Source organism: Sus scrofa, chromosome 15, assembly GCF_000003025.6.
Source record: "Sus scrofa isolate TJ Tabasco breed Duroc chromosome 15, Sscrofa11.1, whole genome shotgun sequence".
NCBI lineage: Eukaryota > Metazoa > Chordata > Mammalia > Artiodactyla > Suidae > Sus > Sus scrofa.
In genome coordinates, this window is record NC_010457.5 from 21,924,497 (window position 1) to 21,937,696 (window position 13,200).

Genomic DNA, 13,200 nt, shown 5'->3' on the forward strand with positions numbered 1-13,200 from the left:
ATGAGCTTAACAACAAATCAGACACCATTGTAGTCAGGGAAATATAAATAATTCAAACAGAAGTCCTGAGGGTAAAAAGTCTGGGGGAAAAAATTAACAAAGCCTTAATTACTGCAGAACACTATGAACTGATACAGAATATGAAATTTGAGATATTGGGGCAGAAAAAGAGTAGGAAATAATGACTTAAATATCTCAAACTTGATGAAAAACCATTAATCCATTTATCCCAAAAGTAAGCAAATCCAAAACAGGGTAAGGACAAAGAAAAAAATACCTTATCGCATAATGCATAAATTATTGCAAAGAAAAGATAAAAAAATTAAAGTAGCCTGAGAGAAAAACATGTTGCAGATAGGAAAATACAACGATAAGAATTACTGCCTGTGTTGATCAAAACAACATAAACCAGTGGAAAGACATTGATAAAGAACTGAAAGGAAAAAATTTCAAACTAAAAATCTATATCCCATAAAAATATCTTTCAAAAATGAAGACAAAGGAAGATATTTTCAGATAAATAGGAGCTAATTTATTGAATATAGATCTGCACAAGTAACAGGAAATGAAGTTATTAAGGCTAAAATAAATGATATCAGATGAAAACTCAGATCAAAATGAAAGAAACAAAGATGCCAAATATATAAGTAAAATAAAATAAAATACTTTCTGATTTTTCAGAAAGATAGTTGATAAGGAAATTAAAGTAGTGTATGGTACAGATAATTATAGAATAATTTCATAATGAACAATTAATTAGGAAGACATGTCAATTCTGAGTTCCTATGTATATAGAAATAAAGCTTCCAAATAGTTAAGCAAAACTAATAAGCAAAAGCTGACAAAACTAAAGAAAAAAATTGAAATATACTTGTACACAAATATTTTCAATGTATTTGATGAAATAAGTAATCAAAACTCAGTAAAGATATAGAAGATATATCAACTTAAATTGATTTTAGGAAAATCTCATTCAACAACTGTATAATAAACAATCTTTTCAAGAGCAATGGGGATAGTCACAAGTCTAAAAGTGCAAAAAGTGAAATGAATCAAAGTAGTATTGCTTGACTAGAAGATAATTAAACTAGAATCAGTAAGAAAAAGATATTTGGGAAAATGACAAATATTTGGAAAATTAAAAAAATACAAACTCTTAAACAACTCATGTTAAAGAAAAAAACCACAAGAGAAATTAAAAATGATTTTAGGAGTTCCAGTTGTGGCTCAGCAGTAACAAACCTGACTAGTATCCATGAGGACAGAGGTTTGATCCTTGCTCCTGCTCAGTGGGTTAAGGATCTGGTGTTGCTATAAGCTGTGGCATAGGTCACAGACATGTTGCTATGGCTATGGTGTAGGCCAGCAGTTGAAGCTGCAATTCAGCCCCTAGCCTCAGAACTTCTGCATGCCATGACTGCAGCCCTAAAATGACACACACAAAAAAGATTTTAAATTCAAACATAATAAAATATAACATGTCAAAATATGTGGATGAAGCAAAATGATGTTTAAAATGAAGTTTGTATCTTGGAATGCTTACATTAGAAAAAAATAAAGGTATTGAATCAATAATAAAGCTCCAAGTTGTGAAGCTAGAAAAAAAAATAGAAATTTATCTCAAAGTAATTAGAAGGAATGGCATATAAAATAATAGCACAAATTAATGAATCATAAAACAATCTATAGAGAAAATCCATGTAAGCAAAACTTATTTTTAAAAGATGAATAAAATTGGAGTTCCCTTTGTGGCTCAGTGGGTTAAGAACCCAACATAGTGTCCATGAGGATGTGGGTTGGATCCTTGGCCTAGCTCAGTGAATTTGGCTTTGCTGTGGCTGTGGCTGTGGCATAGGATGGCAGCTGCAGCTCCAATTTAACCCTTAGCCTGGGAATTTCCATATGCTGCACCTGCAGCCCTAAAAAGCAGAAAACAAAACAAAACCAAAAGAAGCAAAGAATAATGGATTCATAATATCAAAAAACTATAAAAAATTAACAAAATGGCAATAATACTTTCTGACCTGTTAATAATTACATTAAATGTCGATGGATTCAATTCTCTAGTCAAAAGACATAGAACTGCTGAATGGATTAAAAACAACAAAAACAAGATCCAGCAACATGCGGCCTATACACATTGACTGAGAGTGAAAGAATGATAAAAAGTGTTTCCAGCAAATGTTATACAAAAGTAATCAGGTAGTTATATCAGAAAAAGTATACTTTAAGGAAAAAAATGGCAAGAGATCAAAAAGGTAATTGTTTAAAGATAAAGAGGTCAATCCAACAGGAAGAAATAAAAATTGTAAACATTTATGCACCCATATCAGTGCACTTAAATATATAAAGTAAATACTAATAGAACTAAAAAGAGAAATAAACATCAATACACTAATTGTTGGAGAATTCAATACCTTACCCTTGACAATGATTATGTCATCTGGAGAGAGAATCCAGGAAATAGTTGATTTTAACAACACAGCAGACAAAATAGAGCAAATAGACATATTTAGAATACTCCCATATAACAGCACAAAATACACATTCTTCTCAAGCACACATGGAATTTTTTGTAGGATAGATTACATGTTAGGCCATAAACAAGTCTCGGCAAATTGAAGGTTGAAATCATACCAAGTATTTTTTTTCTGACCACCTTGTTATACAACTAGAAGTCAATAAAAGGAGGAAAAATCGAGAATTCATGAAAACATGGAAAGCAAACAACATTCTCTTGAACAACCAATAAATCAAAGAAGAAATAAAAGGAGAGATTTTTTTAAAAGTATCTTGAGACAAACAGTAATGGAAACACAATATACTTAAACTTATGGGAACCATTTATAGAAAATCTAAGAGAAAGGTGTATACCTATTTACGCATACATCAAGAAAATAAAAATATGGCAAAATAAAATCCTAACTTTATACCTCAAGTAACTAGAAAAATAAGAAAAATTAAGACCTTAATTAGCAGATTAGAGCAGAAATAAATGAAATAGAGAGCTAGAAAACAATAGAAGCAATTAATAAAAATAAGAGCTAGTCCTTTGAAAATAGGAGAAAATTAGACAAACCTTTAGCTCAATTGATCAAGAAAAAAAAATGACTATTTTTTTTAATTATAAATGAAAGGGAGTTCCCCTTGAGGCCCAGAGATGACAATCCTGACTGGTATCCGTCAGAATGTGAGTTTGATTCCTGGCCTTGCTCAGTGGGTTAAGGATCTGGCATTGCCATGAGCTGTGGTGTAGGTCACAGATGTGTCTTGGATTATGCGTTGCTCTGGTAGTTGCATAGCTGGCAGTTGCAGGTCTGATTAAACCCCTAGCTTGGGAATTTCCATATGCCGTGGGTGTGGCCCTAAAAAGAAAGAAATGTGTATAATGAAAGGGAAGTCATAACAACTGATATTGTAGAAATACAAAGGCTCTTAGTAGACAACTATGAACAATTATATGCCAACTAAGTGGACAACCCGGAAGAAATGGATACATTTCCTAAAAACATGCAACCCACAAAGATTGTATCATGAAGAAATAGAAAGTCTGAACAGACCAATTACTAGTAAAGAGGTTGAATCAGTAATCAAAATCCTCCCAACCAAGAAAAGCCCAGGACCAAATGTCTTCACTGGTGAAAATTACCAAGTATTTAAAGAAGAATTAACACATCCTTCTCAAACCCTTCCCAAATATCAAAGACTAGTGGACACTATCAAACTCATTTCATGAGGCAACTGTTACTTTGATGTTGAAGCAAGACAAGGATGCTATAAGATAAGTAAACTAAGACAAATATCCCTGATAAATATAAATGTAAAAATTTTCAACAAAATACAAGTAAACTGAATTTGGAAGGGATCATACACCATGATCAAGTGGGATTCATTTCTCAGATGCAAGGATGGTTCAACATATGAAGATCAGTAAAGGTGGTACACCACATTAACAGAATGAAAGATAAAAATCGTCTCAATGGATGCAGAAAAAGCTTTTGACAAAATTCAGTATTTATGAAAAAAACTATCAATAAAGTGACTATAAAGCAAACATAACATAATAAAGTCCATGTATGGCAAACCAATAGCTAACTTTATACTCAGTAATGAAAAGATGAACTCTTTTCCTCCAAGGTCAGGAACAAAACAAGGGTGCCCGTTCTCACCATTCCTATTCAACATAGTACTGGAAGTTCCACACAGAGCAATCAGATAAGAAAACAAAATAATGGCCATCAGACTTGGAAAAGAAGAAGTAAAATTTTTTGTAGATGATGTGATTTTATACATAGAAAATATTGAAGACTCCACAAAAACCTAGTGGATCTAATCAATGAATTCAGTAAAGTCCCAGGATACAAAATCAATATTCACAAATTGGTAATGTTTCTATACACTAACAAATTATCTGAAAAAAAAAAAGAAATCAATCCCACTTACAATAGCATCCAAAACAATAAGATACATAGGAGTGAATTTATCTTAGGAGGTAAAAGCTATCTACACTGAAAACTATAGGACATTGATGAAAATAAATTGAAGACAGAAAAAAAATTGAATGATATCTCATGTTCATGTATTGGAAAAAATTAATATTGTTAAAATGTTCATATGTAAATTTAATGCAATTTCAATTAAGATTCCAATGGCATTTTTTATGGAAATGGAAAAAAAATAGTATAAAATTTGTAAGGAACCACAAAAGTCCCTGAATAGCAAAAGCAATCATGTGGAAGAAGATCATAATTGGAGTCATGATACTCCCAGATTTCAAACTATGCTGAATTAAAACAGTATGATATGGCATAAAAAATAGACACATAGACCCATGGAACAGTGCAGAGAGCCCAGAAATAAACTGCCACCTCAACATTCAATTGCTACTTAATAAGGGAGCCAAGAATATGGTAAAAGCACAGTCTCTTCAGGAAATGGTGTTGGGAAAACTGGATAACCACATGCAGAAAAGTGATGTCGGACCCCCATCTTACACCATTCATAGAAATTAACTCTGAATGGATTAAAGACTTAAGTAAAAGACCAAAGAAGCAAGTCATTATCTTGAAGAGACATTTGGGAGTTCCCTTTTGGTGAAGCAGGTTAAGGATCTAGCATTGTCACCAGAGTGGCTTGGGTCACTGCTGTGCCAGGAGTGCAGCACCCCCCCACACAAAAAAGTAAGAGTGATATTTGTACCAACATGTTCATTGCAGCATTATTTACAATAACCAAGATGTAGGGGAAAAACCTAAGTATCGATCAATGAATGAATGGATAAATAAAATATGGCATATGCACACACACACAATGTAATACTATTCCACCATAAAGAAGGAAATCTTGCCATTTGTGATAACATAGATGGACTCTGAGAGACAAATACTGTATTATCTCACTTATACATGGAATCTAAAAAAACAAACTTACAGAAACAAAGATTAGATTTGTACTTTTATAGAAGCAGCGGTTTGGTGGGGGAATTGGGTAAAGGTTTTGAAAGGTATAACCTCCAGTTGTAAGGTAATAAGTTCTGATGTAATGTATGACATGATGACTTCAGTTTGATACTGTATTATGTATTTGAAAGTTGCTAAAAGAGTAAATCTTGAAGTTTCACATCACAAGGAAAAAACTGTTAACTGTGAGAACATTTAGTAAACTTACTGTGGTGATCATTTCATAATATATATATATATCAAATCATTATGTTGTATACTTTAAACTTGTACAATGTTGTATATCAATTATATCTCAATAAAACTAGAAGTGAATATTTTCTACCATTCCTACATTCTCTAGTAAGTAGAGAAAAAAGAAAACTTGCTGATCTATTTTTATAAGGTTAGCATTGTCTTGTTACCAAAAGTAGACAGGAACATTATAAGAGAGCATTTTTTAATTTATTTTTTATTTATTTATTTTTTGTCTTTTGTCCTTTTAGGGCCACAACTGCGGTATATGGAAGTTCCCAGGCTAGGGGTTTAATCAGGGCTGTTGCTGCCGGCCTACACCACAGCCACAGCAACACCAGATCTGAGCCACATCTGCGACCTACACCACAGCTCACAGCAACACCGGGTCCTCAACCCACTGAGCGAAGCCCGGGATTGAACCTGCAACCTCATGGCATTTCCACTGCACCACAATGGGAACTCCAATAAGAGAGCATTTTGGACTGATAACTGTCATGACAATGCATACAGAAATTTTTAGCATATTGATATATCATTCTCCACAATATAGAGAACAGTACATAATGACTAAATAGGGTTTATCCTCAGAATTTAAGATGAATTTAAGATTATTTAATATTAAAAGCCAACAAATCTAGTATATTATTTCACCAGGAAAAACAGGAAAATAAATAACCAATTATCTTAGTATATGAAGGAAAAGCAACTGGCAAAACTCAACACTCATTCATGTTAACTTTTAACATCAATGAATAGAAAGTAGTATCCCCAATCTAATAAAGGAAAGCCACAAAATAACCCAATAAATGTTATACTCGATGGTGAAACATTATCCTTGTTTGCCTTAAGGTCAGCAGTGAGGTAAGGATACACATTCTAACTCTGTTAAGCAATTTATTGTCGACTCTAGCAAGAGCCATTTTCAAGGAATAATTATCATGATGATTAGTAAAGAAATAAAATTACCTTATTTGTAAAGGGGATTATTATATAAATAAAGTATGAAAAAATCTAAAAATACTAGTACAGATCACAGTTTGTATATCAATGCACCAATTTGAATCATTTGTTCTAGTTCCTGATTTTTATCATTTTACTGTAAAAAATACATAAATATAGATATACTATAATTTTCTTAAGACATGCTCACTAAATTACTTAGGGGTAAATGTGTACAATACCTCAGAATCTCTATCAAATTATTTAGAGAAAAAGCATATTTTTAACTTTTAATTTATTTTGAAAAAATAAACTTCCATCATCCTCTTAAATAGTTTAGAAAGAGTAGAGAAACAGACATAATAATAAAGCAAATGGGGCAAAATATAAGTACATAAGGAATATGTCTAAAGGATATGCAGATGTTTCTTGAATTGGTCTTTTAACTTCTCTGTAAGTTGGCACTTGTTTCAAAATAAAGATTAAAAACCCACAAAATATATTTCTAAGAATATTATGTTGGAAAATAAAAATACTATTGAAGTCTTTAAATATTAAATACATATGAATAAATTTAATAAATAGTGTGAAAAATCCTAATATTAAAAACTAAGACTTTGCTGAAAGGAATTAAAGACCTAAATTAATAGAAGCTAAGCCATTTTCCTAAACTGAAGGTTTAATATTATAGATGTCGCATCTACTCAAATTGAGTTATAATTTCAATATCATACCAATTAAAATCCCAGCAGAATTTTTTTTAATAGGAACAGGCAAGTTGGTTCTAAGATGCATATGGAAATGCAAAAGACCTGACCATCTAAAACAATTCTGAAAATTAAAATAAAGAAACATTGGAGAAGTTGCACTACATGATTTCAGGAATAACCAGAAAGCCACAGAGACTGATAGATTGTAGTGGAGGTATGAGGATACACAAATTGATCAACTGAATGAGTAGTGTTTCCATATTTACCTGATCAATTGATTTTCAACATAGGTGCCAAAATAATTCACTGGGGGAAGTGGTGCTGGAACAATCAATAACCAAATGAAAAATACAAAGGTGGTTGATATTTCTTATACCATATCCTAAAATTAATTTGAGACACATTGCAGCCCTAAATCTAAGAGCTAATACTGTCTTCTAGATGAAAAGATGGAATACAACTTCAATATATTGAAAAGGCAAAGCCATCATTTATCATAAAAGAAAAAAATAAATTAGATGTCATCACAATTAGAAACTTCTCATCAAAGACACCATTAGGAAATTAAACAGCTAGCTACAGACTGGGAGAAAATATTATGCAAAATGAGTGTCTGACAAAGAAATATATACATTTCAATAATAAAAGATAATCCAATGAAAAAGTCAAAAGATGTGAATAGATATTTATAAGGAAGTTTAAAATGCATGAAAAAGTACTTAAAATTGTTAGACTTTAGGAAAATACAGACCAAGACATAATGAGGTGAACCTTTAGAATGAATTAAATTAAAACAACAAATACAGTGAGAGTATTAACTGCTGATGAGGATGTGGAGCATTGCAAATCTCATTCTCTGTGGGTTGAAGTGTAAAATGGAACAACTACTTTAAAAATAATTTTACAGTCTTGAATAGAGTTAAAAACACATATATAAACAAACACACATACCTATGTCCCAGTAACTCCATTCCTAGACATTTGCATGAGAAATAAAAACCTGTGTCTACCAAAGAATTTTTTAAAAAATATCCTTAGGGAAACTTTATTCACAGTAGCTAAAAACTATCCAATTGTTCATTACCAAGATATGGATAAACAAAATGAGGCTTATCAATGGCATTCCACTGTGCAATTTAAAAAGAAACAGAATGGTGCTATGCTCAACATAATGAAGAAATCTCAAAAACATGTGGTATGAAAGAAGCATCTAACAAAAGAGCACATAATACATGATATCAAATATCTGAATTTCTAAACAGACAAAACTAATCTATGGAGAAGAGTTCAGAAGAGTGATTACCTTTTTGGAACCTCTGTGAAGAAGCTTGAGAAAACGTATGAGGTCTTAAAGGCCTTATATTTTGATGAGACATAAATACATTTATCAAAAAACATCACGTACACTTAAGATCTATACATTTTACTATATGCAAATTACACCAATATTTTTAAAACATATTTTTAAAAGGTCTGTAAAAGATAGAAATAAAGAAGAAAACACTTATCTGTGATTAGAATAATGAGCATAGATGTGGAAAACAAAGTAGATGAGCCAGTCCTGACTTATTGGTTTCACTTTACATTTAGCTGTTATTCATTAGATAATATATTTCAATTATCTTCTTTCATCTGGCTAGCTTATAGACTGACCAGGATTTCATCATGTATTTGTTAAAGTGTTGTGCATGTTGTCTTATTCAAATGATTACTAAGTTATTTAAAAAGTATGCAGGGAGTTCCCTGGTGGCTCAGCGGCTTAAGGATCCCATGTTCACTGCTGTGGTTCAAGTCACTGCTGTAGCATGGGTTTGAACCCTGGCCCAGGAACTTATATATTTTTTAGTTATAGAAAGCCCATCATCTTATCTATATAGGGGTAATTTATATACGTAAAAATTCTTCTTTAGAAAAGATGTAGGAACCTCATCATATTCTTGACTTGATACCTTATTGATATTCTATTTCTATTCCATTTATGGAATTGAAAAGATTTTACTTTCTGCTATAATTGAAATAATAAGACAAATAATTTCATGTGAAATTTTAGACCCTTGTGGATTTTAATAAAAATTAGTGATACTAGAGCAGTAACATTGCTATGTTTTGGTATATCTGTGTTTTAGGGATATCAAGGATGATTATTGTTGAAGTGTGGGTAGAAAACCAAGGGATGATTTAGTTAGATGTTTTTCTGATGTCTGTTTATAAAGAAACTCTGTTGTAAGTAAAAGGCCCTGAAAAGAGAGAATGGTCAATTGTAAAGTAATAAAAATACAGCTTTATAAAGAGAAATTGGTTTAAAAAAACTATAATAAATTATTTTTATTATTTACAATTTGAAATGAGAACCTTGTATAGAAATAAAATCTCTAATATATTATTTAGTTTTCTTCATTTTAATCCTTCTATTATGAAATCATTTTTTCTAGAAAGCCACAAGATATTTTGTTTCTACATGTAAATAGCACCACTGTTTATGCCTGCATTACATTATTATTTATATACAACATATTTAACTTTGGTTTAAATTAGTCTAATTTTGCTTTTTGAAATATAATTTTGGTTCTGACCCTGTGTATGATTATTTGAGGATACTTAAAATTTTGTCATTTCTAATGTTTAATTGTTTTCCCCAAAGTGGGGGAGGGAGATGACTATGGTAAAGAGTGAATGGAATGTTGTCAGAATGTCCACTTGTACATTTTTTTATTCCTGGCCATTTGCCCGGTTTTTTGCAAGGACTTATAATTTTGTTTCTTGATGATGCCTGGAGGTGAAAAGAGACAGTGTCTAGTGGGTCAGAACAGTTTGAATGAGGTAATAAAACAGAGCTGGAAGATGATCTTCTGTCTCCTGTGAAGTACTACTGAGAATTCTGAAGGAGTTCACCAAAGAACTGACTTCATAATTAAAATATCATTTCATCCCTGTTCTCTACTTACTCATTCAGTTTAAATCAATAATGACAATGTGATCTCTCATGGTATTTCATAAGCTGAAGGGAGAAAAAAATGTCTGAAGGATAACAGTGTAAAACAAGTTAAATTGATGTGTGCTCATTTTGGTCTTCAGATGCTTCATGGAGTTAATTATTTTGTTTCAGAAATATGAGATGACATCAGATACGTGGCTCTTTAAACAGGTATGGTATAGGTGGTCTCTTTGTGTCCCATTTTGTCCATTGTTTCCATCCTATTCATTTGTTTGTTATGTAAAACCTTTTCTCAAAAGTCATTTCAGTAATATGAATTTAAGGGTTTGCTGTGTTTGACTCAGTGAATCTTTTCCATTAAAATATTTACGAATTGGGAGTTCCCATTGGGATCAGTAGTAACAAACCTGAGGTTCAATCCCTGGCCCTGCTCAGTGGCTTAAGGATCCAGCATTGCCATGAGCTATGGTATAGGTAACAGATGTGACTCAGATCTGGTGTTATTGTGGCTGTGGCATAGGCCAGCTCTACAGCTCTAATTCGACCCCTAGCCTGGGAAACTCCATATGCCCTGGTGCATCCCTAGAAAGACTAAATATATAAATATATATATTTGTGACTCAGGCCTCTATGACATCGTTTGTGAAAAGGTTACTTTTTTTAAATTTTTTATTATAGTTGCTTTACATGTTGTGTCAATTTCTGCTATACAGCAAAGTGACCGAGTCACACATATACATATGCATATGCACTTGCATATGCATATACATATACACATATTCTTTTTATCATATTATTTTCTGTCATGTTCTATCACAAGTGATTGGATATATAAGACATACATTATAGGATGACTATCAGGATCCATTGTCAGGATTATTCATATCAATGAACATTTGTGTGGAAGAAAGAGAAAAAGTTGTGAGCCATTAAAAATAGAAAGCATCAGCATTGCTCAGCTTGCCCAGAAAATCGGTTATGTGGAGAGTGTTCAAATAAACATTTCTTCCCCTTTGATATATCCTAGCCTTCAATGCTAGATTGTGACATCATCGAGGCTGGAATCCAAATAATTCCAGCAGAGTAATTTACCAAATATCTCCACAGGGTGATTTTCTTCTGGACATTTCAGAGAGACACACAAGTGGATTATTCAAATATAGTTGAACCCATTTTGCTACTAACTTCATCACTGCTTTTTGCAAAGGGAGGTGTTCTGTTTGGCTTGTTTGGTTTTGATTTGTTTTGTTCCTTACAGTGATCTTTTATTTTATATTCTCTCCCTAGGTGTCATATACATCTGTGGTTTCAATTACCACCTCCAAATGGATAGCCCCAGGCAACTCACTTCTCTGAGTTCTGAAATATCCAAATTCATGCTTGACATCTTCTCCTAAATCTATAAAAGTAACTGCACCCTCCACAAGTTCAAAATGAACACTTCCCTCCTGCAGTTAGTCTGTGTCTTCTGATCACAGGAGTCAATGACATATTCATCCATCCAGCTATCTAAATCAAAACCTAGTGGTCATTTTTGACACTTTCTTATCCTTATCTGCATATGTTATTCATCACCAAGTTATTCTGGTTTTTACTCTCAAAGACCTCAAGTCAATTTCATTTTCTCTAATTCACAAACACCATCCAGGATCAAACTAGAGGCATCACAGTTCCTTCTCAATTGGTGAACTCCCAACCCCTTAGGAACCTGCCAATCTGTTCTCCCCACTGCAGGCTGGCTCAGTGATATTTTCAACATATGTATCTGAATGTCACTACCCACAACACCCTCATATGCCCACTCTTACAACTAGAACAACTTGTATCTCTCCTTTTGTTCAACAGATAAAGACCAACTTCCTTAAAGGGTCTACAGGGATTAAGTTGAAAGTTTTTGCAGCTGTATTTCATACCAACTTTTCTCACATCTTCTCCCTTATATGTCATATTCACAGGACCTTTATATGAACTCTTCCTTCTGAACAGAATTCTCTCAACTACATTTTTATGTGAAGGCCTCTCATTTTTTTCAAACCTCATCTTAAATCACTTGCTTCAGAAGTCACCTCCTCTAACCTCCCTAACCAAATCCCATCCCCCAATAAAAGTTAAAGTCAGGTTTCATCTTTGTGTAATACTTATGCAGTTAGTTCTGTGATTTTTTTTTTACTAAGTTCATGAGAGCAGGAAAGTTATTCATTTTTTGTTACCCATTGTAAAACAGATGCTTAATATAGAGTCTGGTTATAAGAAGAGATCCATATATACTTGTTGACTACATAAAGAAAAAGAGTAAGAAGGATTGTGAATAGGCTAAAACTTTGCTTGTTTGAAGTATAGGCATGTCTGTCTGTCTATCTATCATCTATCTATCTATCTATCATCTACCTACTTATAGATATCAGTATGAATTATTTAATCATAGTCAATGTACAAAATGAAATGGAAAAGAAATCTTGATTTTTTTTTTAGTCAATAATGGACAAAATTAAGTTAGATATTGAAAATAAGAACAATTGAAAACAATGACATAATAGATATAGATATAGTCTAAAATATCTGCATTTTTTTTGTTTGTTTTTTATTTTTTGTATTTGTCTTTTTGCTTTTTCTAGGTCTGCTCCCGTGGCATATGGAGGTTCCCAGGCTAGGGGTCTAATCGGAGTTGTAGCTGCCGGCCTACACCAGGGCCACAGCAATGTGGGATCCGAGCCACATCTGCAACCTACACCACAGCTCACAGCAATGCTGGATCCTTAACCCACTGAGCAAGGCCAAGGATCGAACCTGAAACCTCACGGTTCCTAGTCAGATTCATTAACCACTGAGCCACGATGGGAACTCCTAAAATAGTTGCATTATTAAACATATTTTGCTACCATTTTTTATCACAAGTGACATTCATGGTAGTCTAACATAC

General features: G+C 32.7%; 1 protein-coding gene across 1 annotated transcript in view; it reads left to right on the top strand.

The window, feature by feature from the left end:
* The window catches only part of DPP10 (dipeptidyl peptidase like 10), a 646,290-nt gene that overhangs the window by 558,797 nt on the left and 74,293 nt on the right, over nt 1-13,200 (top strand). The window contains 1 exon segment of the mRNA XM_021075451.1: nt 10,452-10,490. Coding sequence (XP_020931110.1) covers nt 10,452-10,490 — 39 coding nt within the window.